The sequence below is a fragment of the Alexandromys fortis genome, unplaced genomic scaffold (genome assembly GCF_014885135.2).
Source record: "Alexandromys fortis isolate MF-2015 unplaced genomic scaffold, M_Fortis_MF-2015_v1.1 scaffold_31, whole genome shotgun sequence".
Taxonomy (NCBI): Eukaryota; Metazoa; Chordata; class Mammalia; order Rodentia; family Cricetidae; genus Alexandromys; species Alexandromys fortis.
Genome location: NW_026067974.1, coordinates 12,253,320 through 12,280,590, shown reverse-complemented (window position 1 = coordinate 12,280,590; position 27,271 = coordinate 12,253,320). Strand labels below are relative to the sequence as shown.

The window sequence follows — 27,271 nt, the reverse complement described above, 5'->3', positions numbered from 1 at the left end:
TTTGAGACAGGGTCTCTCTGTAGCTTTGGGGCCTGTCCTGGAACTAGCTCTTGTAGACAAGGTTGGCCTTTAACTCACACAGATCTGCCTGCCTCTGCCTCCCTAGTGCTGGGATTAAAGGTGTGCGACACCACTGCCCGGCCTATGCTCTCATGTTTACAAGACCTGGAACAGTCCCCCCTGTTGTTCCTTTTGGAAACTACAGCTCCCAGATTCCTCCTGGATTACGGACACCTGCGCGCGCGTGTATGCGCGTGCGCGTACAGGTGCAGGACATTTCTCCCAGATACCCTTGCTCTTCTCGTTAAAAAGCGAGCTTCCACGAGGTCTCGCTCTCTCTTGCCCCTTACCCTTGTGTGTCTTGCACACCTGTCCCTTATCGTGTCCCCCCCCCCCATTAAAGCGCACCCACGTGGGAGCCGTGTGTCTGTGTCTCCTCTTTTCGCGCGTGTTGTCTGTCCTGTGTTTGTCTCCACACACACACACACCGCTTTAAAAGAATAATACCCCCCTTTTTTTTTTTAAGTTTTTCAAGAAGGGTTTCTCTGTGTAGCTTTGGATCCTACTCACGCTGTAGACCAGGCTAGCCTCGAACTCACAGAGATCCGCCTGCCTCTGCCTCCTGAGTGCTGGGATTAAAGGCTTGCATCACCTGCGCCTGGCCTGAGCACCCTCTTTCTTGTCCTCTCCTTGGGCAGAGGACCTAGCTTCCTCCAGACTCTTAAGAGGTGGACTAAATCCAATCCAAAAGTAAGACAGGCCCAGCACTGAGCAGAGAGCCACCTCTGGGAATCTGCAAAGGCCTGCCAGTAGGGTTGGAATTCATTGGATATTAGAGAGCTGGCCGCTTGCCCTCTGATATCCTTTGACCCAAGCATGGCCCTGGGAAGCTATTCAGCCCTTGGCTTTCCTTGGCTCCAGGCCTGGCCAGCTGGGCCCGAGGACTAGCTTGCGAGCAAACCCCCTCTCCTGAGGCTCACCTCGACTGCAGTGTTCCCTTCTAACCCAAGGCTGGCTCCTGTGGTTTGGGATAAATCACACTCTCCTGTGTTTCTGGGTCCTAAGGTTAGATGGCTATCTCTGTAGAAGGCAGCTTTGTGGTCAGATTGGGGAGCTCATGCCTACAGGGGCTATTGTCCTGCAGCTCTTCCTCACCCTCTTGACCTCGCCTCCATAGGGCACTGGAGGGTCACTGCCAATGGGTTTGCCTTCTCAAGAGCTTGGAGTTTTTTTTTTTTGTTGTTTTTTTTTTGTTTGTTTTGTTTTTTTTTTGCCTTCCCCCAAAGGTGACTTCTGGGACCCACTCATTCTTCCTCAGTTCTCTCTTGGGAAGCACCCTGGGGGGCAGAGGACAGGATGGGGGAAGGCAGGGTTTTCCTGAGCCGGCCTCCTCCAAGCTCCTGATTTTCTACCCTTGGCCTTTCACTTGCTGCTGCCGCTGCTGCTTGGAGCCGGGAGGAGGGGAGCGTGTGAAGGTGGGGGTATTCTAAAATAGCGACTCCTGGCAAGTGTCTGGGAGCAGCTGTGCACATCTGGCGGCACAGAGCCTGCTGTCGCTGGCCTGGGCCTACTGCTGTTTATCAGCCCCAAACGAAACTCTGAGTCACCCCGGGGTGGTGGGAATCGAGAAAGGCGGCAGCTGGGAGCTGGTGCTGCTCTTGCCTGTTTTAGGACTGCTTGTGGCAGGGGAGGGGCTGTGTGGCCCATGAAGGGCGGGGAGAACGTTCATCAAGCTCTCCTTTTTTCTGCGAAGCAGCGTCTCCTTCTGTAACTGGCCTCCCACTGGTGATCCCTCCATCCCAGTCTCCCGGGTGCTGGTATGACAGGCGTGTTCCACCATGCCCCTCTGTCGTCATGCTCTGGGAAGGGGCCCCTGATTCCCTTTGTTCCTGGGGTGGCGCCTCTCGGTGCACCAGGTGCCCCACCCTCGTTTTTGCAGGTTCCCCTGGCATCGTGGTGGAACACGCTGCTGGAAAGAGGCCAGGCACTACCCCATTTTATGCGTGGACTAGCCTGGGCTCTGCTCATTCTCTGAGGCCAGATTGGTGTGTGGAGGGTGAAGACCCCACTGCTAAGCCTCCTGGTCCTCTCTCAGGTCCCATGGCGAGACATCTATGACTTGGGGAACAAAGCTTTGAAAGCCATGTGTGAGAAGGCATTGGGGGTCTGGAGGCATGTGTGAGAGATGGGGGACATGTAGCAGGCCTGCAGACATTCCCTGGCTGCCTGTGTCTGGGCGGTGGCGGCTGGGATGGGGTCAGAGTGCATGGCGGTGGGGCCCAAACAGACCAAATGGGAAGCCTCCTCCGCGTATCAAGTGGGTGCAGATGCTCGTGAGTCTTCAAGTGGCCTCAGGTCTTCAAGCAGGGTGAGATTCCTCAACAGCAGTGACCACTCCAGAGGCCTGCTCCACTCCACGCTGCTAGCCTGGATTCCAGGAAGCTGAGCCAATAGCCCAGTTAAGACTGCAACACCCTGGTCCCCCACACTGAGCACCCGCTAAGAGCCATCCATAGTGGGTCCTTCCCAAGCACTCTCCTCACACAAGCCGTCTATGAGAGTGGTAGAACCTGAGTTTGAAGCCCCTGGCATCCAACTGGGAGATGGATTGGCTAGGGAGCAAATTAGCCGAGATTTGAACTGGCCTGTCAGGATCAGAATACTGGGAAAGCTAGGAACTGCAAGAGAGGAGGGCCTGGTTAGGCTTGACCTTCTGGAAAGTGAGATCAGGAGCTGAGGGAGCCTGGGGTGTGCCCGAGAAACCTGTTGAACAGCTTCCCTGTCCCACCCAGTCTCTCCTCCAATGGCTGGCTGGGTGCCGCAGCCTAGGCAACCCTCCCCGGGAGCTGCAGGGGAGGACTGGTCTGCAGGGCCCCAGCGGCTGCCCAAAGCCCTTAGTTCCTTTGCCGCTGGAACTGTTGGGTTGGGAACGACTGGTGAGTTTAGCTTGGGGCCAGGCTGGAGGCGTCTGGCTGTTTCCTGTCTCCACACCAGAGCAGAGGAGGCAAGCCCAGGGCTTAAATTAACCACAATGGCTCGTCTTCAGCTCTATGGTGCCTAGGCAGTCTTCTGGTGGGCGGCCCATTTCTGGGCTGGGTGCCCTTCCTCTTCACCCCTGCACCTTGCTGTCTGCTATCTTCTGAGGGCCTTGAGGCTCTGGTGGGGGGTATCAGGAGAAGGAGAAGGGCAGATTCAGGGAAGAGGGCCGCAGCTGAGTTGAAACTGGGAGTGGCTAAGCACACTCTTGTTTTTCACCCCAGCAGCCACCATGGAGGTGATGAACCTGATTGAACAGCCCATCAAGGTGACTGAGTGGCAGCAGACGTACACCTACGACTCAGGCATCCACTCAGGTGTCAATACCTGTGTGCCCTCCGTCAGCAGCAAGGGCATCATGGACGAGGATGAAGCCTGCGGCAGGCAGTACACACTCAAGAAGACAACCACCTATACACAGGGAGTGCCCCAGAACCAAGGTCTGGACTCCAGGGTTGTCTTTTTTTTTTTTTTTAATGGGACAGAAACTCTGGATCCTGGTGGGAGGTAGATCGAGGGGGTCCCTGGTTTGAAAGAAGTTCCTACTCTTGGGGATTTAGGAAGGAACATGTGGCTACCCAGAGACAGACACAGATGTCATTTCCTTGATCTCCGAATATGGGCATAGGCTCTGCCCAGAGGTGCCAGTGGTTGGAAGGGTGAGCCTGCAGTTCTTGACTTCTGGGGTCCCAGCTATGTAATAGGGAGACTTCATTGCTACCCTCAGTGAGAACCTGGTGATTATTGGGAAGGCGCGCATCTGATAGAGAGAGAGACTGGGAACAATGCCCCACCCCCACCCCGCCAATCCCAGTTTGGTGGAAGCGGCGCAGTGTTCAAGCCTAGGCTAGGCTAGCACGTGACAGGCAGATGTCCCAGGGACAGGCGCACAGCAGCTGAGACTCTGTTCTGGGTTTCTGTCACAAAGGCAAACACTCTACCAGTCCAGGTGCTCCTTCCTCTCTGGGACAGAGGTGCACATGGCTTTAGGACTGTCACTCACAGATGTCCCCAGGGCCCTAAACATTCCAGGGGATTAGCTCTGGGGCCTGGACAGTTGCAGGGTGAGCTATGGCTGGTTGGGGCTCTACGAGCCCTGTCTCAGGTCTCCTCCCTGGCCCCAGGCAGGAGCCTCTGTGCCTGGCAGGGCCAGGTGCATGTTGGGAGCGACAGCAAAGCATAGGGGTGGGAGATCTCTGTGGGCAGCCTCTCCTTCCCCACAATTAGAGAATAACCCTCGGCTCGCCTCTCTGGGCACTGGGACATTTGCCATGGCAGGGCTATCTGGGACTTTTTAAAATAGCTCCCGCCCACCCCAGAGGTAGAACCCAGTGTTTTTCTTGAGGGCTTTTGCTCCTGCCTTCCCAAAGCCTCGGTCCTGTCCTGTCTCTTCATTGGCTATGTGACCCTGGCTGGCACTCTGAGACTCATTTTGGCCCCCTTTGTAGGGAGAGAGTTGCTACTTTTTGGCAGGTGAGTGTGCAATTAGAAGGGTGACGTTTAGCTTGTCTAATCCCGTGACTGCCCTGATGGTTACAGGGGGAGGAGGGTGGGGCCTTGGGCACCCGAGTCCACTGTTTTTATGGCCTTTGTGTCCAAGGTCCTAGAAACGGAGAGAATATTATACTTGCCTTGAGAGATTGCCGTAAGAGTGAGTGAGAAAGTGGAAGAAAGGTATTTAACCCACAGTTAGGCACAGAAGTACTCCACCATTAGCTATTCTTTTGGGTTGTCATTATTTATGTGTGGGTGTGTCCATGTAAATGTATACACACATATGCGCGACCGGAAGAGGGCATCCTCTTTTGGATCCTTTAGAGCTGAAGTTACATTGTTTGTGAGCTGCCTGGTGTGGGTGCTGGGATCTGAACTCTGACCTTCATGATAAAACAGCAAGTACTCTTGATCACTGAGCCACTCTCCAGCCCCTGGTTTTGTTTCTGAGACAAAGTCTTATGTAGCCTAGGCTATTTCAGGTGTAGCCAAGGATAGCCACGAACTTCTGATCCTCTTGCTGCCACTTCTGGAGTATTGTAATTATTACACGAGTGTACCACCACGCCTCGTTTTATTCAGTATTGAGAGTGGAACCTTCTTAGGCAAGCATTCTACCGAGTTACAACTCCAGCCACAGCTGTTATTATTGCTGAGCTGGCCATGGTAGCAAAGGTATGTGATGTCCTAGCTACTTGGCAGGCCAAGGTAGGAGGATTACAAGTACAAAGGCTTTCTGAGTACAGAGTAAGCTCAAAGTCACTCTGGGAAATGTAAAATATTTTTAATTTTTAAAGATGTGTGTGCTTGTGTGTGTGTGTGTGTGTGTGTGTGTGTGTATGCACCGAATGGGTGCAGTACTTATAGTCGCCAGAAGAGGGCACCTGAACCTCCTGGACCTGGAGTTAGATATGGCTGTGAGCCATCATCTAGGTGCTAGGAATGGAACCTAAGTTCTCTGCAAGAACAGCAAGCACTGTTAACTGCAAAACCATTTCTCCAGCCCTTAGTGTTTTTTTTAAGGATGGGGATATAGCTCAGTAGTAGGGTGCTTGCTGAGCAAATATGAGGCCCTACTTTTACTTCGTAGAACTGTATTGCAGTAAATAAATATTTGCTATAGATATTTTTGTAATGACATATAGACATACCATTTTTGTAATGATAGGTGTCAGACAAGAATCATAGCTGTGATTTTAGTTAGTTGTCATAGAGTTCCCTATGCTGGGTGGGCTAGATGGGCCTCATGATAAAAGGTGATAAAAGCAGTGGCAAGGGCGATCTCCCAGAATCCTGTTAGGTACAGAATCGTGAGTGATGTCCTGTACTTTGATGGCGCATGAGGCAGCTTGGAGCCGTGTCTGCACAGCTTACCTTGCCCTTCAAGTCCCCCTAAATCCTTGCGTCATTTGGTTTCCAGGTGACCTGGAGTACCAGATGTCCACGACAGCCAGAGCCAAGCGAGTGCGGGAGGCCATGTGTCCAGGGGTGTCAGGCGAGGACAGTTCTCTACTGCTGGCCACCCAGGTAGAGGGGCAAGCCACCAACCTGCAGCGACTGGCGGAACCATCCCAGTTGCTCAAGTCGGCCATCGTACATCTCATCAACTACCAGGACGATGCGGAGCTGGCTACGCGGGCTCTGCCTGAGCTCACCAAGCTGCTCAACGATGAGGACCCGGTCTGTGAAGGGCCTGGAGGTGGGGCGGGACGAAACTAGCTGTCCCCAGAGGGAAGGAAGCCATGAGTCTGGCATCTGGAGACTGACTTGGGTCATCTAAGCTCTGTGGAAGGATGTCATGCCCTTTGCCTTCCTTCCCTCTGTGGGGGAAGGAGCCTGAGCCATAGGCTCAACATCTCACATGCTTCCTCCAGGTAGTGGTGACCAAGGCGGCTATGATTGTGAACCAGCTGTCCAAGAAGGAGGCGTCCCGCCGTGCCCTCATGGGCTCGCCCCAGCTGGTGGCGGCTGTGGTGCGCACCATGCAGAACACCAGTGACCTGGATACTGCCCGATGCACCACAAGCATCCTGCACAACCTCTCCCACCACCGGGAGGGCTTGCTCGCTATCTTCAAGTCTGGAGGCATCCCTGCCCTCGTCCGAATGCTCAGGTAACTTGCTCCTCTGCAGTACGCGAGCCAGGGGCCTCCCAGCACCCCATTCCTGGGCTTCCATACACACGTTAAGCACCACACCCATCCTGGCTCTCAGCCGCTCAGAGCCCAACCCAGAGACAGTAACGTAAACAGCAGGCTGACTGTAAGGATATAACGTAATTTATAGCAGCAGAATGGTTGAGACTGCCCAGAGGTGGTGTAGCAGTGCTTTGACAGAGGAGTGGATTTGGTCAGAGTTGATAAGGGGGAAGCTGTCCTAGCAAGAGAACAGCATATCTGAGCCCCCCCGCCCCCCCCCTCCTGGCCTTGTACTGAATTTGAGCAGGAGTTCTTTCAGGGTAGGGAGGCTGTTTCACTCCCCTCAGAAGTTTTCATGGGGCTCTCCTCCATGACCTTACACACAGTAGTGACTCAGCCGTTCAGGCACCTAGTACGTAATTAGCAACCTGTCGGACCTCAGAGGCAGGAGTGGAGATAGATGTGCTGGGGGCTGATGTCTTTAAGAGTGGGATTGACCGGACATGACGGTGCTCTCCTTTCGCCCCAGTCCTCAAGAAGTAGCAACAGGTAGACCTCTGTGCATTCCAAGCCAACCTAGTCTATACAGAGAGTTCTAGGCTAGTCAGAGCTACAATAGTGAAAATTTGTCTCTTAAAAAAAAAAAAAAAAAAAAAAAAAAAAACAGAAAGAAAAGAATGGGACCGGGTGTCTTGGGGGCGGGGGATGGCTCATTCTATAAAGGGTTACCTCTCAAGCATGAGGACCCAAGTCAATCTCCAGCACCCATGTAACAGTGCTGGATGCAGCAGGCTGCATTTGCAACCCCAGCCCTGGGGGAGTGGAGACTGGAGGAAGCCCTGGGAGCTTACTGCTGGCTGCCCAAGTTTAGCCTAATTGGTGAGCTCTGGGCCAGTTAGAGACCCTGTATCTAAGGAGGGGGATTGTGTTCCTAAAGATGGCACCTGAGGTTGTCTTCAGGCCTCCACACAGCTCACGAACACCAACACACACACACACAAGTGAAAAGGGAGAATGAGACTTTGGTGAAGGGCTACTGGCACGGGGCGGTTGATTTGGGGTGAGCTTTCTGGATGTGGTGGGCACTCTTTCCACACCCACATTCCCACATTCAGGCTGGGCTCTGGGAGCTGACTCACATGGGTTCTGCCTGCTCCCCAGTTCCCCTGTGGAATCTGTCCTGTTCTACGCCATCACCACGCTGCACAACCTGCTGCTCTACCAGGAGGGCGCCAAGATGGCGGTGCGCCTGGCTGATGGGTTGCAGAAGATGGTGCCCCTCCTCAACAAGAACAACCCTAAGTTCCTGGCTATCACCACCGACTGCCTGCAGCTCCTGGCCTATGGCAATCAGGAGAGCAAGGTGGGTCTCTCCAACACAGCTAAGCATCCCGTGGCTTCAGGTCACTTCCCGGAAGGCATATTAATGTGTCTACAGATAACTGTGTCTCTTATCCTATTTCTGAATTCTTCAGTACCAGTATTTTAAAGGTGAAAAAAATTAGGGCTAGGGATATAACTGGGTGATAGAAAGCTGAGTAGTATGCTGGATGATCTTGAATTCAATCCCTAGAATTGAAAAGGGGGCGGGGTGGAGAGATGGCTTGCAGTACTACCCATGGAGGCCAGAAGAGGGTGCTGGAGTCCTAGAACTGGAATTAGCGACTGTTGTAAGTCACCATGTAGGTGCTGGGAACTGAACCACGTTTCTCTGGAAAAGAGCCATCTCTCCAGTTCTCTCTATGTGTTTTAGACAGGGTCTCAGCATCTAACCCAGACCTGGCCTGGAACCCTAGATCTCCTTGCTTCAGTTTCCCAACTGCTGGATTAGAGGTGTGGAACACCGGCAGGACTGAAGGCCTTTTTCTTTTTGTTTTTAAACACTTCTAGACTTTATACTCAGCGGGTTAGCACTCTTTCCAAAGGATTATAGTGTGTTACACTACCATTGTGATAATGGCTGTGCTAGGCTCCCTTTGCCACATCCTTGCCAGCGTTCGGTATTAGATATTGGCTTATTTGATAGCCACAAAAGCCATTAAGACTCCAGCAGGAGCTTCATAATGACAGCTCCATCGTGCGCGCGCGCGCACACACACACGTGCACACACATGTGCGCGCGCGCGCACACACACGCGGGCACACACGCGCACACACATACGTGTGCGCGCGCGCGCACACACACACGTGTACATCCATCCGTTGTCTCATGCTCGCCTTTCCCTCCCCCACAGCTGATCATCCTGGCCAATGGGGGACCGCAGGGGCTAGTGCAGATCATGAGGAACTACAGCTACGAGAAGCTTCTCTGGACCACCAGCCGAGTGCTCAAGGTGCTGTCCGTGTGTCCCAGCAACAAGCCTGCCATCGTGGAGGCCGGTAAGTGTGAGGACCAACCGCAAGGTGGCCTGTGGGGGAGCGGGAGAGGTGACACAGACCTGAAGAGTTCTTGCTATGGCGGCTGCGGGAGACGGCTCAGAGGTTAAGAGCACTGGCTGCTCTTCTAGAGGTCTTGAGTTCAATTCCCAGCAACCACATGGTGGCTCACAACCATCTGTAATGAGATTTGGTGCCCTAGATCTGGTGCCCTCTTCTGGCCTGCAGGCACACATGGAGGCAGAATGTTGCACACACAATAAATAATTTCTTGCTACTTTTCCAGAGGATCTAAGTTTGGTTCCAATTATCTACATTTGGTGACTTACAACTGCTTGTAGCACAAATTCAGGGGATCTGATGCCCTCTTCTGACCTCCACGGGCACTGAGAATCACACACACACACACACACACACACACACACACACACACACAGCCTTTAAAAATAAAATCATAAGAGCGATCTATGGGGTCAGGAGGATCAGGGTAGGGTCCTTGCCCATCAGTCTGGCTCCTCTAAGGCTGACAGGACCTCTGCTCCCTCCTCAGGTGGGATGCAGGCTCTGGGTAAGCACCTGACGAGCAACAGCCCCCGCCTGGTGCAAAACTGCCTGTGGACTCTGCGTAACCTCTCGGATGTGGCCACCAAGCAGGTGAGTCGGGGCCTGGGCCCGTCTCTGGGACCTATGAGTCCCTCTCCCTCATGGCTAAGGCTGGAAAGGCCCAGAAGCCCATCACACCTCTAGTGGGAGGCTTTCATCCTACTTAGGGCTTGGGACAGGAAGAGGAAGGGGGCTGACATCTTTAAATTGGGGTTCAGGTGATGGTGATGGGACAGTTTGGGCCTAAACCCTGGAACAGGAGCTGTACTGTTGAGGAAAATCCACCTACAGGGGCTGGAGAGGTGGCTCAGGGGTGAAGAACATTTGCCTGTACCTCTGGCTCCCAGGGCATCCAATGTCCTCTTCTAGCTTCTGAGGGAGCCAGACTTACACATGGTGCACATGTGTACATACACATGTATACACATGGTGATATACAACAGGCAGGCGAAACACCCATACGCATAAATAAAATACTAACCACAGAGCAAGTCCCTGGCACCATCTTCCAAGCAGACTTCTGTCCCTGTGTTTACCCATCACCACCGCCCAGCAAGCGCTGTCCATTCTGCTGGCTTCCATGGGTATGAGAGCTGACTTTAATCTCCTTAGCAACCCTATTGGTTGTGGGAGAAACTGAGGCTCAGGGAGTTAAAAGAAAGCCCATGTCGAGAGCTGGTAGATGGCAGAGCTGGCGTTCTGACCCATGATTGTATATCCCCTAGGCCTATAGTCTTTTGGACCCACCAGCCTTCCTTGGGAGAAGAGAGGTTTCTGAATTAGGGATTTTTCTTGGAAGTAGATTTACCTTGGGGATCCCTGGTGTGACAGAAAAGGGCCAGCAAGGTGAGAAGTATATGATAGGGGATCAGCTGACCACTGAAGCCTCTGACCTCCTTGCTAGCTTCCTCTTGACCAGAGGCCTCCTGCGGCCAGCAGGGATGAAGCGCGTGGGGCAGAGGAAAGAGCAGAGGCTTGGAGGCAAGCCTGCAGCTGTGAGTCTGTGGGAAAATAGCCGGCGTTCCTCAGCCTCACGGCCTCTACTGCTCCAGGAGCTGCTGTTTTCCCCAGGGCATGCGAGGCCGCAGGGTGAAGGTTTCTGGCCACATGAAAGAAAGACCAAGTCCGGCAGCCTATCCGCTCCCCTTGGACCTACTGGGGAGGCTGTGTAGAGGTGATGTGTCCCTCATCCTTCATGCTCTTCCTCTCTCAGGAGGGTCTGGAGAGTGTACTGAAGATCCTAGTCAACCAGCTGAGTGTGGATGACGTCAACGTCCTCACCTGCGCCACAGGCACCCTCTCCAACCTGACCTGCAACAACAGCAAAAACAAGACGCTGGTGACGCAGAACAGCGGCGTGGAGGCTCTCATCCACGCCATCCTGAGAGCCGGGGACAAGGATGACATCACAGAGCCTGCCGTCTGTGCCCTGAGGCACCTTACCAGCCGCCACCCAGAGGCCGAGATGGCTCAGAACTCTGTGCGCCTCAACTATGGCATCCCAGCCATTGTGAAGTTGCTCAACCAGCCCAACCAGTGGCCACTGGTCAAGGTAGCCATGAACGGCCACAGCCACTGCTGTGGGGGGTTCGGGGTGTGCGTGTGTGCGTGAGCGTGTACGTGTGAATGTGTGTGTGCGTGCGCGCGTGCACGCGGTCCCATGCAGTGCTGCAGGGATATAGTAAGGAAGGGCGCGGGAGGAGCGGCACAGAGGATCTAGACACACTGGCTCAGACAACAGGAAGGACCACTCTCAGCAGTTTCTACTTCAACGTTGTCTCTGCTCCAGAGACCTGCAGTCGTTTTGCTTATCTGTTTTTTTTTGTTGTTGTTGTTCTTGTTTTGTGTGTTTATTTTTAAAAATTTTTTATTAGAGGCTGGAGAGATGGCTCAGTTGTTAAGAGCACTGGCTGCTCTTCCAGAGGTCCTGAGTTCAATTCCCAGCACCCACAGGGTTGGCTAACAACCATGTGTAAAAAGCAAGGGAACAACGCCCAAAGTTGACCTGTGCTCACACACATATATTAACACGTTTAAAAAAATGTTAGCGTTTATGTATTTATTTTGGTTTTTTGAGACAGGGTCTCTCTGTGTAGCCTTGGCCGTCATGGAACTCACTATACAGATCAAACTGGCCTTAAACTCATGTAGATTCTCCTGCCTCTGCCTCCCAAGTGCTGGGATTAAAGGTGTTTGCCACCATGCTTGGTTCTGGGGGGCTTTTGAGACAAGGTCTCTGTGATGTGTAGCCCAGGCTGGCCTTAGATTCGCAATTCTCCTGCCTCAGACCCTGGCTGCTGAGAATACTATAGGCATGTCCCACCTCAGCGAGCTAAATCCAATTTATTTTACAAAGTAGAGTCTCGGGTATCCCAGGCTGGCCTTAGATTGTATCTGAGGATCACTTTGATCCTCCTGCCTCTACCTCAAGTGCGGGCATGACAGCCATGTGCCCCCACACCTGGTGTAGTGCTGGGACTCAAACCCAGGGCGCTGTGCATGCTGGGTAAGCCCTCTACCACCTGAGCTAAAGCCCCAATCTTAGATCTAGATTGTTTCTGTCCTGTACCTACAGCCCCCCCTCATCCCCCCCAAGCAGGGCTTCTCAAATAGTCAGGACTCTCCTTATGCGGCTGTCACTGTACTGGGACTGGGATTCAGAAGAGAGGGCAGAAGGTACAAAACACCTGAAGCTGGGGAGTTGGGATCGTCCAGATGTTCAAGGAATACCTTTGTTCACTGCCTCCTTCCTTGCCAGGCAACCATTGGTCTGATCCGGAATCTGGCCCTGTGCCCAGCCAACCATGCCCCACTGCAAGAGGCTGCGGTCATTCCCTGCCTGGTTCAGCTGTTGGTCAAGGCCCACCAGGATGCCCAGCGACATGTGGCCGCCGGCACCCAGCAACCCTACACGGTACATGAGCTCAGTGGCAACTGAGGTAGCCTCTTTGGGAGGGGATGCCGGGGGAGGATCCTCAGAGTTTGTGTGTATAAAAGAAGAGGGTGAGCTGACATCAGTGCCAACTCTGGGAACTAGTAACGGGGGTCAGGGTCTTGGTGGGGCTTTGTCCAGGGCCCCCTCGTCCCCGTCCTCATGCTTCATGGCTCTTCTCATGCAGGATGGCGTGAGAATGGAAGAGATCGTTGAGGGCTGCACCGGAGCCCTCCACATCCTCGCCCGGGATCCCATGAACCGCATGGAGATCTTCCGGCTCAACACCATTCCCCTCTTTGTCCAGGTGAGTCCAGAGAGGCAGGAGATGTGTCCCCAGACACTGCCAAGGGTTTTGGGGTGTGTGGACCAGGGACTGTGCAGAAGGCTGGATGAGTGGCTTTCCAAGCTCAGAAGCCCGGGAGGTGAGATGTAGCCACGCAGGCAGTAGGAGCATCTGCGTGTTCAAAACAACCTGAAAAGCACAAACTTGGAAAACAGGAGCGAGTGTCTCAGCAGACAGGAGCTCATTAATGCTGGGTCCCAGCAGCGCTCTGTGGGCAGAGTCAACAAGTGGCTCCCAGGTGGCTCATAAGCAAACAGGGTGCAGCCCAGGAATTTATAGAAATGAAATCTAGCCCCCAGCGAGAGTTCATTTTCCACTGTCAAACTGGCCGACGAAGAAGATAGCTTGAGGGTTGGACGAGCGCCTTGTGCCCTGGCATGTGTGTGTGTGTGTGTGTGTGTGTGTGTGTGCAGCCTGGGAACTGCTATTGCCGTGTGAAGAGCATCTTGGAAATATTCCTATCCTTTGACCTGGAATTCAAATCTGACCCCCCTTGAGGAAATCATTTAACATAACTTAAATGGCAGAGGTTTATACAGGGAGATAAATAACAATTGCAGACACAGCTGTCCCAAACAAAGTCTTTGTCTGATGGTAAGGAAATGGTCTGGAAGGAAGCAACTGGGCGTAGGGGTACATGCTTGTCATTCCAGCACCCAGGAGCGGAGGCAGGAGGATCAGCCACGCGAGAGTGAGCTTAAGGCTACCCTGGGTTACACAAATCTCCATCTAAAAAACAAGAAGAAGAAGAAGAAGAAGAAGAATGTCAGGACACAGTGGTTGCTGGGAAGGCTGAGAGACCAGTCTAGATCTTATCTTTTAGAGGAAGAGCTAAATAAACAGAAGAATAGCTTGTTAGGTCATGCAGCCGTACAGCCACGCAGTGGGATGCTTGTTTAGTTGTGTGGTACTGAGGGTTGAACCCAGGGCCATGCGCAAGCTTGGAGACCAGCACTCTATCCCCAGCTACCCCCACCCAGGGAGAGTTGGTTTGGTTTTTGTCTTTGAAAACAGTTTTTTCTTCCTAGTTTTTAGCGTGAAGGACTCACCCCATTCTGTCTTCAGTGCTAAGAGATTGTTTCAGCCGGCAGCTGTTTTCTCGTTCTCATCCATATGAATGCATAGCTTGATAGGGCAGGTTTTGAAATACACAGGGAAATGCCTTATTCTGCTATGGCAGGCTAGGAAAAAAAAAAAAAAAAAAAAAAAGAGGAATCAAAATGATTAGTGGGGCCCGGGAAATGACTCAGTCAGTAAGGTGGTTGCTGTGCGATCGTGAGGACCTGAGTTCGGATCCCCAGCACTCAGGTGTGGCAGGGAGCCTCAGGTTCAGTGAGAAACCCTATCCAAAAAAATAAGTTGGAGAATCGACTGACGGGAACACGTGACTTCAACCTCTGACCTTCATACACAACTACGTGAACCCACATGTACATGTGCCCCCAAACACAATCACCATGATACACACATGTATTATACATGTGTGCTCACATACTCACATACACAGATGCACACACACATATCTATAGTGTGTACCAATGGACTGTAGTGAAAACACACTGGTAATTTGCTGACGTGTTAGCAGACTGTGTCTGGTCAGGGGATAGCACTCGACTGCTTTTTCCCCCTTATGTTTTCCCAGGTTTTCCATTTTCTAAGATGGCTAGGCAGGGCAAGGGTGGGCAGCACTGTTGGTACACAGCCTGGCTTATCTCTCCTCCTTCTTCGTCCTCTGTCCTAGCTCCTGTATTCCTCTGTGGAGAACATCCAGCGTGTGGCTGCCGGGGTGCTGTGTGAGCTGGCCCAGGACAAGGAGGCTGCCGATGCCATTGATGCCGAGGGCGCCTCTGCCCCTCTCATGGAACTGCTCCACTCCCGCAATGAGGGCACCGGTGAGGGGCTGTGCCTGTGGGCAGGCGCCAAAGGGAGGAGGCTGGGCTCTGTTCCTCCGGCCACAGTAGAGTTAGCCTCTGACTTGGACCTCCCTTCCCCCCCTGCTCAGCCACCTATGCCGCCGCTGTCCTGTTCCGCATCTCGGAGGACAAGAACCCGGATTACCGCAAGCGAGTGTCTGTGGAGCTCACCAACTCGCTCTTCAAGCATGACCCAGCTGCCTGGGAGGCTGTGAGTATCTGACTGGGCTTGAACATCTGATTGTGTGAGCTACAGGGGCAGCTCATTGCCCTCTGAGGAGGCTTAGCTGACCTCAGGGATTTTATCTTAGTTTTCAGGTGTGTTTTTTTATTTTTATAGAGTCTGGTGTAGCCAGGGATAACCTCCAACTCTATAGTCATCTCAGGGCTGATTTTGACCTTTTGTTTGTTTTGATTTGGTTTTGTTTTTTTTGAGACAGGGTTTCTCTGTACGGCTTTGGCACCTGTCCTGGAACTTGCTCTATAGACCAGGCTGTCCTTGAACTCACAGAGATCTGTCAAGGTTGATTTTGAACTCAGTTTTTATTTTTGCTTTTTTGTTTGTTTGTTAGTTTATTTTGGGGTTTTACGAGACAGGATTTCTCTGTAGCTTTGGAGCCTGTCCTAGAACTAGCTCTTGTAGACCAGGCTGGCCTCGAACTCACAGAGATCCGCCTGCCTCTGCCTCCCTAGTGCTGGATTTAAAGGCGTGTGCCACCACCATTCTGGCTGGGTTTTTTTTTTTTTTTTTTTTTTGAGACAGGATTTATTTGTGTAGCCCTGGCTCTCCTAGAACTAGCTCTGTAGACCAAGCTGAACTCAAACTCACAGAGGTCCACCTGCCTCTGCCTCCCTAGTGCTGGAACCAAAAAGGATTTTGAAATCTTCTTCTTTTTCTTTTTTTAGATTTATTTATTTATATTTATTTATTATATTTATATGCATGCATAACAGAAGAGGGCATCAGATTCCATTACAGATGGTTGCGAGTCACCATGTGGTTGCTGAGAATTGAACTTAGGACCTCTCAAAGAGCAGCCAGTGTTCTTAGCCACTGAATCATCTGCCATCTCTCCAGTCCCCAACACTGGTGTTTTCTTTTCCTTCTCTGAGGGGTCTCCTGGCCCCTTAGAGCACCTCTCTGTCCTTTGGTGGAAAGGTAGCCCAGAGGATACGTTCCACACTTATGTCTCTCTGTCCTTCCTTAGGCCCAGAGTATGATCCCAATCAATGAACCCTACGCAGATGGTAAGTGTGGGGCCCCAACCCATTGCCCGGGGCTATGTGGGTGAGAGCAGAAACCTAGGGTAGCCAATGTGTTCCAGTCTAGATTCCTGCAGTGAGGGTGGGGTGGGGAGGGAGCTAGGGCCCTACCAGTAGGCCTGTTCTACTATCATGTGTGACCTGCAGATCCCTGGACAAGCCTTTCTTTTTCGTCCCCCAGACATGGATGCCACCTACCGCCCCATGTACTCCAGCGATGTACCTCTGGACACGCTCGATATGCATATGGACATGGATGGGGACTACCCCATGGACACCTATAGCGATGGCCTGAGGCCTCCCTACCCCACCGCAGACCACATGCTGGCTTAGCTGACTCCACCTCAGTATGGCCCCTTCCTGTCTTATAGCCTTACCCTCTGCCTGTAGCCGTAGTTACGGTGGCACCTGCTTTCCCCTCTGAATGGTCTGGTGGGGACAGCTCCATTCTGGGCTGTAAATCCTGGCTCATGTAGGGTGGAGGAGGAGTTTAGGAATCCTATGGTTTTTGATCTGTTGTGCTCTGGCCTTCCTTGATGATGAAGATGAAATTATTATTGACAGGGTTTTACTGTTTCAGGCTGGCCTAAAGTTCACTATGTATCACAGCCTGGCCTCAGATCTGTCCTCAGCCTTAGTGACATCACTTTTTTATTCTTTTGATTTTTTTTTTCTTTCATAAGCCTGGGAATCGAACCTAGAACTTTGTGTGTGCTAGGCAAATGCTCTGCCACTGGACTGCATCCTTAACCCCGGTTTTGTCTTCCATTATATTGAAATAGTCTCGCTGAACTGTTCAGGCTAGGCTTTAAATCAGTCTGGAGCCCAGGTATGCCTTGAATTTAGGATTGTCCCGCCTTAGTCCCCTAAGGGCTGCACTGCTGGAGCCTTGCTCCTTTGTGTTTGTCCCTTCCTTGCTTGGCTCCTCCAGCTACTTCTAAGCAGATAAAGAAAAAAGGTGTTTTTCGGGGGTGATAGGCAGGTGCCACAATAGCATCCTGAGCTTCTAGGGAATGCAGGCCAGCCAAGCACCTGATCCCTGTGTCTGTATGCCCCACAGGAGCTGTTTCTTACCCGGGAAGCTCTCGAGCAGACTGTGGGATGAGACAGAAAAGTCCCCGAACCCCGGGAGCCAGCCTGGACGTCCTGCTGAACCCATGCTTCAGAGAGTTCCTCCGTAGGGTTTCTTGGGATGGTGTCTGCTCCTGCTTCTCTGCCCTGGACTGTGGATCCAGGCCCAGCACCTTTTCCCCCTCCCCACTATGGCTATGGCCACTAAAGCTTTAGAACTCAGCCTGTGTTCTTGCACAGAAATCCTCTCAGCTCTACTCCAGCTGCCTGGGCCCCCTTGACTTCCTTCCCCACTTCCCCTGACCAGGGGGCAGTTTTCTCATTGAACTTCAGCATCCAACTGCCCTGCCTTCCTGGGATATCCAAGACACAGGTTCAAAGCTCCGACCCCTGACATCCAATGCTTCTTTTGAAAAGTTCAGGGACCTTCTGGGGGGAAAAGAGTGGGGACTGCAAGTGCCCCCTCCAGGACCTGCCCTTCTCTCCAGGTTGCTAAGTCTGCTTTGCCCCTCTCCGGGGGAGCTCTTGGTGAAGCCCCCTTCCACCTTGCCCTACACTGGTCCAGCTCACCTGCAGAAGTGCTCTAGATCACCCCTCTGGTGTGGTGAGGGGCTTCCTCCTCCCCTTCCTGTTTGACCCCCCCACACCACCTCCTGCACATGGGTTTGGGGGGGCTAGACGGGGAGTTTCCATCGGAGAGTTTTATTATGATTGCTTTATGTTTTTGGTTATTGGTTTTTCTTTTCTTGTTTTTGTATAGACCAAAGCAAAGAAAATAAAATAAGACACAGATCCAATAGAGGCTGTTAAAGCACTGTGGGTCTGGGGGAGGATAAGGGGTACGGTAGGGGTGAGGGACCTCTCCTAGTAGCCTGGTATACCCCTTGGCCAAGCCTTGTTGTCCTCGGGGCTGGGTGAGGCAAATGGGGGAGAAGGGAGCATTTGATGAACTGAAGTCAATTTAATGATTTAATTCCGTATTCACACAGCACCTTAGGAGTCTAGGACATGGGGTTGGTAACGGAAGAGCTTCTGCTTTATTGACACCAGGCTGCTTGGCTCCACAGGCAAGCTCCTTGCTGGCCTCAGCCTCTGCCTTGCCATAAGGTGGTTGTGATAGATGCCTCCTACGCCCCAGCCTTCTGCGGCCTAAGGCTTGCTAATCCAGGCTTCTTGTTGGCCCGTATTGGGCCCACCCCAGCTCCTGTCCTCCTCTTCCCCATGATTCCTTGCTGCTCCCAATCTTCAATGACTTGAGTTGTGGCCAGCACCCTCAACGTGCTTTCATGTCACCCGGGCTTTGCTCGGACTGTCCCTCTGGTGTGGGAAACACCACAGGAGGGAACAGACCTGAGCCAGCGGTGGGGAGAGATGGTGTTAGCTAGGCCTGCTGGATGCAGTGGGATCCTGCGTCCGTGGCTGGGATCTCACTCCCAAATGACCGGTGCTCCCTGTTGGCATGAGCTCAGGTAGAAACCAGAGAGGATGCTCATGTTCTCTCTAGCTGCCGAACACAGGGCAGAATGATCTAGAGATGCCAGGGAAGACGCCATGAGTACCACCCACCCCCAAAGAAGATGTGTGGTTGGCCATCAAGGAAGAATCAGTCTCTAGCCCCGTAACAGTCAGCAGGGACAAGGGGAGAGGAGGAGGCAGCAAAACCTTTACAGAAAGATTGAAGGTCAATTTCTAGCCGTGATTGAGCTGGAACTCTTGAGTTTCCCAGCAGCCTGGTCAAAAAGGGTGCATAGATTAATGTAGCATCAACGGCCCATTTTCATGTAGGCTTTCTCACAACCCCGAGAAAGTCAGTTCTTGGAACCTTTGATTTCCTGATCTGTAAAATAGAAGTGTGTTATAGCTCGGTGTAGAGCATTGAGTTTGGCTTGTGCCAGGCTTGGGAGTCCCCATGCTCAGAGAAATCATGCCTGGTTCTTCTGCCAAGTGTTGGGATGAAAGGTTAAGACACAAGGATTCCAGACGGAAGGAGGGTCAAGGGGGCTGGAGAGATGCCTTGGTGCTCTTCTGTGGACCCGGATTCTGTTCTAGCCCTTGCATGGCAGTTCACAACTGTAACTCCAGTTCAAGGGAGCTGGCCTCTGAGCACCCGGGCAGGCAAACGGCTCACAGACATGAGCAGACAAAACAATCATACACGCAGCTGGACGGTGGTGGCGCACACCTTTAATCCCAGCACTTGGGAGGCAGAAGCAGGTGGATCTCTGTGACTTCAAAGCCAGCCTGGTCTACAGAGCGAGTTCCCAGACAGGTTCTAAAGCTACAGAGAAACCCTGTCTTAAACACCCCCCAAAAAGGAAAAAAAAAATCATACACTTAAAAAACAAACAGGGTGGGGGCAGGGCAGACTTGATTCCCCCAGGTTTTAGTTCTTTGATTCCGGAAACATGTTTACACCAGGGGCGTACCTGCTGTTTTTTGGGACTATGTCACATGACCAGCCTTTATGCCAAGGAGGTTGGGAAATGGGGACTATCCCAGATCTACATGACAGCCCCTGGGGAATGTCAAGGCTATAGCAGTGACAAGGGATGTGGAAAACTTTGGGTAGATCACCGCCATGGTTCACCACAGAAAGGGCCACTTCCTTTGCTAGTGGCTTGGCTGGGGAAGTCGCAATGAAACTGACTGGGTGTTCCTAAGTCAGAAGTGACACTGGGACTTGAGTCATGTGGAAGGTATGTTGGTACAGCCATGGCCCTTGGACTGTGAGTGTGGAGCAAGGGTTACTCTGTCACCCACAGGTAACATTTTTATACCCAGTCAGCCACAATAGCAGAGATACACCTATCGAAATGGCAGGTGCCACTCACATAGGGGAGGACAGTCGGTTAAATGACAAGGCCAGTGCCCTCAGAAATGGCGATGGGACAGAAGCAGAACTAGGCAGATTTCTACAATAAGGTGGTCTGTTTTGGTTTTTCAAGACAGGGTCTCACTGTGTAGCTCTGGCTGTCCTGGATCTCACTGTAGATCAGGCTGGCCTCAAACTCACAAAGATCCACCTTCCTTCCAAGCACTTGAAGGTGTGTGCCACCACCACCATCTGGCCTTTTTTTTTTAATTTTTTGTTTATTTTTTATATATGTGATGGAGATGGGGCTCAGATGTCAGGCTTGATGGCAGGGACCGTTGCCTGCTGAGCCATCTCATGGGCCTACTCAAGCTGTTTTTGGTTTTATTTTTGAGAGTAGTGTCTCCCCTGAAGCTAGGGCTATCAGTTTGGCTAGACTTGCTCACCTACAAGTCCCAGGGGATCTCCTGTCTCGGCTTCCTGGCACGGGAACGGTAGGCGTGTACCACTGTGCCCTGCTTTTTACAACTTGAACTTTGGCTGCTATAGTAAGCCCTTTACCAAGTGAAATCACTAAAAGTAAATGCCAGCTGGGCAGTGGTGGTGCACGCCTTTAATCCCAGCACTAAGGAGGCAGAGGCAGGTGGATCTCCGTGAGTTCGAGAGTTGAGAGGCCAGCCTGGTGCACAGAGCAAGATCCAGGACAGGCTCCAAAGCAAAGCTACACAGAGAAACCCTGTCTCAAAAAAAAAAAAAAAAACAAAAAAAAGGAAATGCCGTGGGCTCAGTGGTAAAGAACACTCATTACTCACAAACTGGAGTTTGGCAGTGACGAGATTCCACCCCCATGAGGTCCGACACGCCCTTCTGGAGCTCACGAACAGCACCACATGTGCTCATATCAGGACACACGTAATACAAATAAGCCACATCTTTTTTAAAAAGTTATGGAATCTTACACTGAAAAAGAAAAATCTACGTCACACAAAACCTCATCTCAGGCTGGTAAAACGATTCAGTGGGAAGTGCTTGCTGCCAAGCCAACTGTCTGAGTTTGGATCCCGGGACCCGCTTGGTAAAAGGAGAGAACTGACTCCTGCACTCTGTCCTCTGACCTCCATGTGTGCCATGCATGTGTGCACACCACAAGAAGGTTCTTTTAAAGGTCTATAGCTTCATATAAAAGACAGTCTAAAGTAACTAGGAAATAATTAGCTGGACCCCTGAATGAATCCTTTAGTTAGGATCTAGGATCCCTAGAAATCTGTGCACATAGAATATGAAGTTATGTTGTGCACAAGACACGGGAACAGCTTGAGAAATGCAGCTGCATCTTAAGTTTACAGAAACCAATATCGTTGTGTCGGACCTGTGTCATTGCAATACTCAGGAGGCTGTGGCAGGAGGACCACAAATTGCAGAGAAACAAATAGTAAGATTTATGCATAGACTGGTTTACAAACATGTAATCCCAGCACTGGAGCAGAAGTTGGAGACAGAACCACCAGGAGTTTGAGGTCATTCTTGGCTATACAATGAATGAATCCAAGGCTAGCCTGGGTTACATGAGAGACTCCAGTCTCTCGGAAAGAGGGGAGGGGGAGGGACGTATATACACAGATGTGTGTACAAGTCAAAGATACATACATACATACATACATACATATCCACACAGAAGATATACTATGAACCATTGGTGTTAAGAGAAACTGATGATGGGGGCTGAGAAGTCCCAGGATGTACAATCTATCTCTGCAAGCCAGAGACTGGGCACCCAAGTGGTGTCTTTCTAGAAGACCTGGAAGCTAAGTGGGAGAGCCCAGTTCGTAAGTGCCAGCCTGGCACCAGGAAAAGATAAGCTCAAATGCCCAGCTCAAACAATAAGGATAGGAAGGGCAAACTCCTTCCTGTAGATCTTTTGTTCTATGTGGGGCCAACTGGAAGATGGCTACCCACATAGAGTACAGCAAGCTCCTTGACAGAGTCCCTGGACTGGAATACTTGCCCATCATTCCCTCATCCTTGCAAGGGTCCCCTAGAGGCTTGCTCTTTGCCAGGCTTTCTTTAAGGCTCCGGGACTCTTGATATCCACTGTCCTTTTTTGTGTTTGGCAGCATGCAAGAATATTGCTCCACCCATATCCGAGCAGGGCATTAGGGAGAGCATTGACATACTGTGGCCCAAGCAGCAAATGCTCAGATCCCTGACGGGAGAGTGGGAAGGGACAGTGGTTTGCTGTATCCACCTGAGACAGAGCCATCAGATGTCAAAAGTGTAACAGCCAAAGCTGGTGGTGGTGCGTTCTGATCCTGGAGACCTTGATAGTGGGAGCCACTGCCTGAGTGGTTACTGGAAGGCACAGTGACCTTCCGAGGGTGACTCTGTCCTGGAACCGTACTTTGAATCCCAGATGCCAAACTCTCTCTCAAGCAGCTTCCCCTGTTCTCCCCAGATGGGACTGGGTCCAGCCTAATGATGCTCTGGTCTAATGGGTCCAAATATGGGCTGGGTAGCCTACAATGACAGCTTAAACCAGGAAAGAGAAGCTCAAGGCCACACATCCCCAGAGACCCCTCCCCCAAAGCAGAACCACCTACCAACAGAAGTGAGGCTCTGTGCATTCCTGCAGTCTCAGCTGCTTAGAGAACGGAGTTCAAGATTTGCCTGGGCAGGTTAGTTACCGCAAAACAGAAAGGAATGGGCTGGGGAGATGGCTCAGCAGCTCGGAGCACTGGCTGCTTTTAGGGAAGCGAGAGGGCTATGGAGATCTGCCCCGCGGAGAATATCAGATGGCTTGGACCTCTTCAGCCTTTCCCCAAGCCTAGAAATAAAGTGGGTTGACAGTCGCCCCACCAAAGCAATGGGTGGTTCTATTCCAGATCCCATTTCTATTCAGAAAGACCCAGGTTCTATTCCCAGCATCTACAGAGCAGCTCGCGACTTTCTGAGGGCTTCTAGCACGACATGCACCTCCCCATGTACCCACACCCAGTGTCCATCCTTGTTTATCCATTCAATAAATATTTATTGCACACCTAAATATATTCCGAAGCATGTAAAAGTGAACAAAATAGACGCTGCCAACATCGCTGGTGAAATGGGGAAACTGGTTTATTTTACCCGTCACCATCGTGGACGGTGAGCATCACGAGATGACAAAGTCTGGGTGAGGATTCAGAGCTTCCTAGAATTGGTTCAGAGAGGGAGCTGGGAGAACACACCCCATTGGCGGTGGAGGTCCCGGTGCACGAGTCAGGGAGGCGTCAGGGAGCGCAGCGGTTAGGAACGAGAAATCATTGGACCTGAGACCCTGGTCCTTCCGCAACCCAGCACCTCACATCTCTCTGCTCACTAGAGCTTGCTCTCCTGGACCGGGCATTTCGCCTTTCCGAAATATAGCCAGCAGTGGGCGCGAGATACAGACAGACAGCGCTCTTGAAGGTGCTCTGGCAAGCACAGCCTGAACTCCTGCTGGGAACCGGGGGCCTCTGAGCCCCAAGAGTTTGGCTGAATTCTGAGAGGAGGGGTAAAGACAAGGGGAGGGGCTCTGAGAGATGGGAAAGACCTGGTCCTTGGAAATCCCATCCATTACAGAGTGTATGAAGAGGTTTTGTGCTGGTGCTGCTTGGAAGAGGGACAGCAGTGGCTGTTGCCTGGTTCTGCCTGGGTGACAGAATCCAGGAAAGCGAGCAGCCCCCAAGGCCTGCAGGAGACAGCATGGGGAAAGCCAGGAGGAAGTATCCCCCAACCCAAGTCCTTGGTCATTCAGAAAGGAATCCTGAGGCCTTGCACTGGGCAGTTATGGCGTTGACCCTCGGTGACCCTACTGGTGACTCTTTCCGAACAAGGAGTCAGTGAGAGGGACCTGAGCTAGGCGAATGCTACCCAAGGTTGGGAATTAGGGAAACTGTGCCTGCAAGTTCTTGGCGGGGACGGGGGCGGGACTAGGTGTGAGGGTTTGGCACCCCACTCCCTTTCCGGCCTATTAGGGGTTGGAGAGGACACACTGGAAGAGATGGCCCAAGACCTCAGTTCCTTAAGACGTCTCTGTAGCAGACAGTGAGAAAGATCAGAGTCCCCTCTGGGTCGCCTGGTAGTGGCCACAATTATGCGTTAAGGAGAAGACCTCTCTTCTTCATCCGTCCTCAGTCAGGTGTATGAGCCAGCCGGCCCAGGGGTGCAGCCGAGTGTGGGCTGACACTGCCCTCTGGAGGCCACAGTCAGAATTGCCTGATTCCAATGCCTAGACTTAGCGGGTTCTCCAATTTCACCTTGGTGTTCCATTTCCCTCCCTACTCAGACTTCCCAAAGGCCTTAGGGCCGCTTCTACCTGCGCAAGGAGATGTCTTGTTCACAAGAACTTAAGAGCTCCTACTGTGTGCCCTGTTCTGTGTTTGGTGTAAGCTGCAAGTGTCCAGGCATAGAGAAACTGCCTGGGAAGGAGGCTCTTGACAGAGATCCAGAGCTGTGGCCTCATGAGGGCTGGCCTGGGCAGATGTCAAAAGAGCCACCTCCTCTTCTTCCTCACCGTCCACAGCAAACACTGGGAGTGTGTCACCTTCAAGCTTTCTGTTGACAATGAAAACACGTATACATGGGCTGTAGAGATGGCTCAGAGGTTAAGAGCATTGACTGTTCTTTCAGAGGACCTGAGTTCAATTCCCAGCAACCACATGGTGGTTCACAACTATCTGTAATGAGATCTGGCGCACTCTTGTATAAACAATAAATAAAAAAATCTTTTTTTTTGTTTTTCGAGACAGGTTTTCTCTGTGGCTTTGGAGCCTGTCCTGGCACTAGCTCTGTAGACCAGGCTGGTCTCGAACTCACAGAGATCCGCCTGCCTCTGCCTCCCGAGTGCTGGGATTAAAGGCGTGCGCCACCATCGCCCAGCAATAAAAAAATCTTTAAAAAAAAAAAAAGACTGATGAGCCGGGCGATGGTGGCACACGCCTTTAATCCCAGCACTTGGGAGGCAGAGGCAGGCATATCTCTGTGAGTTGGAGGCCAGCCTGGTCTACAGAGCGAGTTCCAGGACAGGCCCCAAAGCTACAGAGACACCCTGTCTCGTCTTGGAAAAACAAAAACAAAAGACCAAAAGACTGATGACGAATAGATGGGTAGATGGTAGAAGAGAGAGAGAGAACCCAAGGAAAAGGAGGGGAAGAAACAGAAGGTAGAGGTTGGGGGGGGGGTCCAAGTTCAGCAGGGTGCCATTTCTTTCATTATGTCTCCCTGCTACTGCAGGAGTTGAGTGTGAAGTACTATTTCAAACCTGACCTGATTAGAGAGAACAGACCCCTTGATAAACAGGCAGATGAATCCCTATGGGGTTGGGGGCTGATGGGTATGGAAAGGAAGTGGGACTAGGAGGGGAAGTGGGAGCAGGGTCCACTCACCAGACAAGAGTAAGAAGCCCTGGTCCCCAGGGAGGGAGGCTGCTTGAGGGAGAGAAGGAGTCTGAGTGAGCCTTGTACGCTGACAGCTCAGGTGTGGGCTGGGATGCAAAATGACTATTCCACAGATGCTCTTCTCCACCCTTTGAGAGTGGGGACTTTCTGTTTCTCTTAATCATACCTCTGCACCTTTCCGAGAACTTGTGAGATCCGTGACTATCTCACTGGTTTTCTTGTTTACCTGTTTCTCCTCTAGACTCTAAATTCCAGGAGAGCTGAGCCGGAGTGCCTCTCGTTCCCTGCATTAGCCCTAGTCTAGCGCGGTACCTGGCATATAGAATCAGCACTCAGGGCCGGGGAGATGGCTCTGTGGGTAAGAGTGCTTGCTGTACAAGCTTGACCACCTGAATTTGGATCTCCAGTGTCCATGGGAAAAGTTGGCCGTGGCTACGTGAGCCTGTAACCCTGGTGCTGGGGGATGGGGCTGAAGGAGCGGAGAATCTCTGGGGCTTGCTGGCCAGCCAGCGAAGCTGAAAAATGTCAGACTCCAGGTTCATTGAGAGACCTTGTGTCAAAGGAGTAAGGTGGGTAGAGAGAGGGTTTTCCTGTAGCTTCACAAACGTACAAACATACACACCCCATACATGCACAAGCACACGAGTTAGAGCAGGTACTCAATATGTTTGTTGAATGAATGGATGAACAGAAATAGAAGGAAACATTGTTTTGAGGGGAGCAGCATCAAGACATGTTCTCATGTAGCCCAAGCTGACCTCAAACTTGCTAAGTAGTCCAGGTTGGATTTAAACTCGCCACCGGTCCAGGTTGACCTTGAACTCATAAGTCACCTGTCTCAGCTCCCACACTATCACGTGGTAGAAAGACATACTCGAATGCCAATGCTTCTTGATGTGATACTGATGGAGGGGCACTTTGATTCTTTCTTGGTTGTCTCTCTTGTTCCAGACTTTGTGGAAACCTGACCCCAAAGGTACTAGGAGCCTCTGTGCTAGGCAAAAACCTTAGATATCAGTCTTCTCTAGGGCTCAGGCAAGGATGGCTGTGAGGAAGGGGTTCCAGAGTTCCTTAGCTTAGTTAAGTGTATTATGAAGGCTGAGCTAGAGATAAAAGAATGAATGGACCTGGATCCAGGAGGGGTAAGGCAGGTGTGTGGGAAGTTTCGGGGGTGGGTGTAGGGAGTTGGATACTACAGCAGTCTAAGAAGAGAGAAGGAACACTCAGCTTGGAAAACAGAAGAGCCAAACAAATGAACATTTGAAAATCACTTAATTTTTTTAAATTTTGTTTTGTTTCTTCTTGAGATAAGGTCTTGCTCTGTAGCTTTGACTGGCCTGGAACTGCTATATTTGAGATGTATTTAAAATGGAAATTCAAACTGGGTACGCTTATAATCCCAGTTCAAGAAAGTCTGAGGTAGGAGAATTGAGGCCAACCTGGGCAACATAGTGGATTTTTTTTCCAGTTTTTTCCCCCATGATATTTATTGAGCTCTACATTTTTCTCTGCTCCCCTCCCTGCCTCTCTCCTTCCCCCTCAACCCTCCCCCAAGGTCCCCATGCTCCCAGTTTACTCAGGAGATCTTGTCTTTTTCTACTTCCCATGTAGGTTAGATCTATGTGAGTCTTAGTGTCCTCGTGGTTGTCTAAGTTCTCTGGGATTGTGGTTTGTAGGCTGGTTTTCTTTGCTTTATGTTTAAAAACCACCTATGAGTGAGTACCTATGATAATTGTCTTTCTGGGTCTGTGTTACCTCACTCAATATGATGTTTTCTAGCTCCATCCATTTGCCTGCAAAATTCAAGCTGCTGTTATTTTTTCTGCTGTGTAGTACTCCATTGTGTAAATGTACCACATTTTCCTTATCCATTCTTC

General features: G+C 51.5%; 1 protein-coding gene across 4 annotated transcripts in view; it reads left to right on the top strand.

Moving 5' to 3' along the window:
• Jup (junction plakoglobin) overlaps positions 1-17,970 on the top strand; it is a 27,067-nt gene extending 9,097 nt beyond the window's left edge. For 2 of the 4 annotated variants that reach the window (XM_050156948.1, XM_050156949.1), the window contains exons 2-15: positions 3,261-3,476; positions 5,951-6,210; positions 6,405-6,643; positions 7,829-8,030; positions 8,902-9,046; positions 9,594-9,697; positions 10,860-11,198; positions 12,405-12,560; positions 12,766-12,885; positions 14,666-14,816; positions 14,927-15,048; positions 16,046-16,085; positions 16,282-16,447; positions 17,161-17,970. In XM_050156948.1, coding sequence (XP_050012905.1) covers positions 3,269-3,476; positions 5,951-6,210; positions 6,405-6,643; positions 7,829-8,030; positions 8,902-9,046; positions 9,594-9,697; positions 10,860-11,198; positions 12,405-12,560; positions 12,766-12,885; positions 14,666-14,816; positions 14,927-15,048; positions 16,046-16,085; positions 16,282-16,433 — 2,238 coding nt within the window. In that variant the 5' untranslated portion in view covers positions 3,261-3,268 and the 3' untranslated portion in view covers positions 16,434-16,447; positions 17,161-17,970. Of the gene's footprint in view, positions 1-2,917; positions 2,937-3,260; positions 3,477-5,950; positions 6,211-6,404; positions 6,644-7,828; positions 8,031-8,901; positions 9,047-9,593; positions 9,698-10,859; positions 11,199-12,404; positions 12,561-12,765; positions 12,886-14,665; positions 14,817-14,926; positions 15,049-16,045; positions 16,086-16,281; positions 16,448-17,160 lie in introns of those variants that run through there. The other 2 variants (XM_050156951.1, XM_050156950.1) reach the window with 2 other exon arrangements.
• The last annotated feature ends 9,301 nt before the right edge of the window (positions 17,971-27,271 follow it).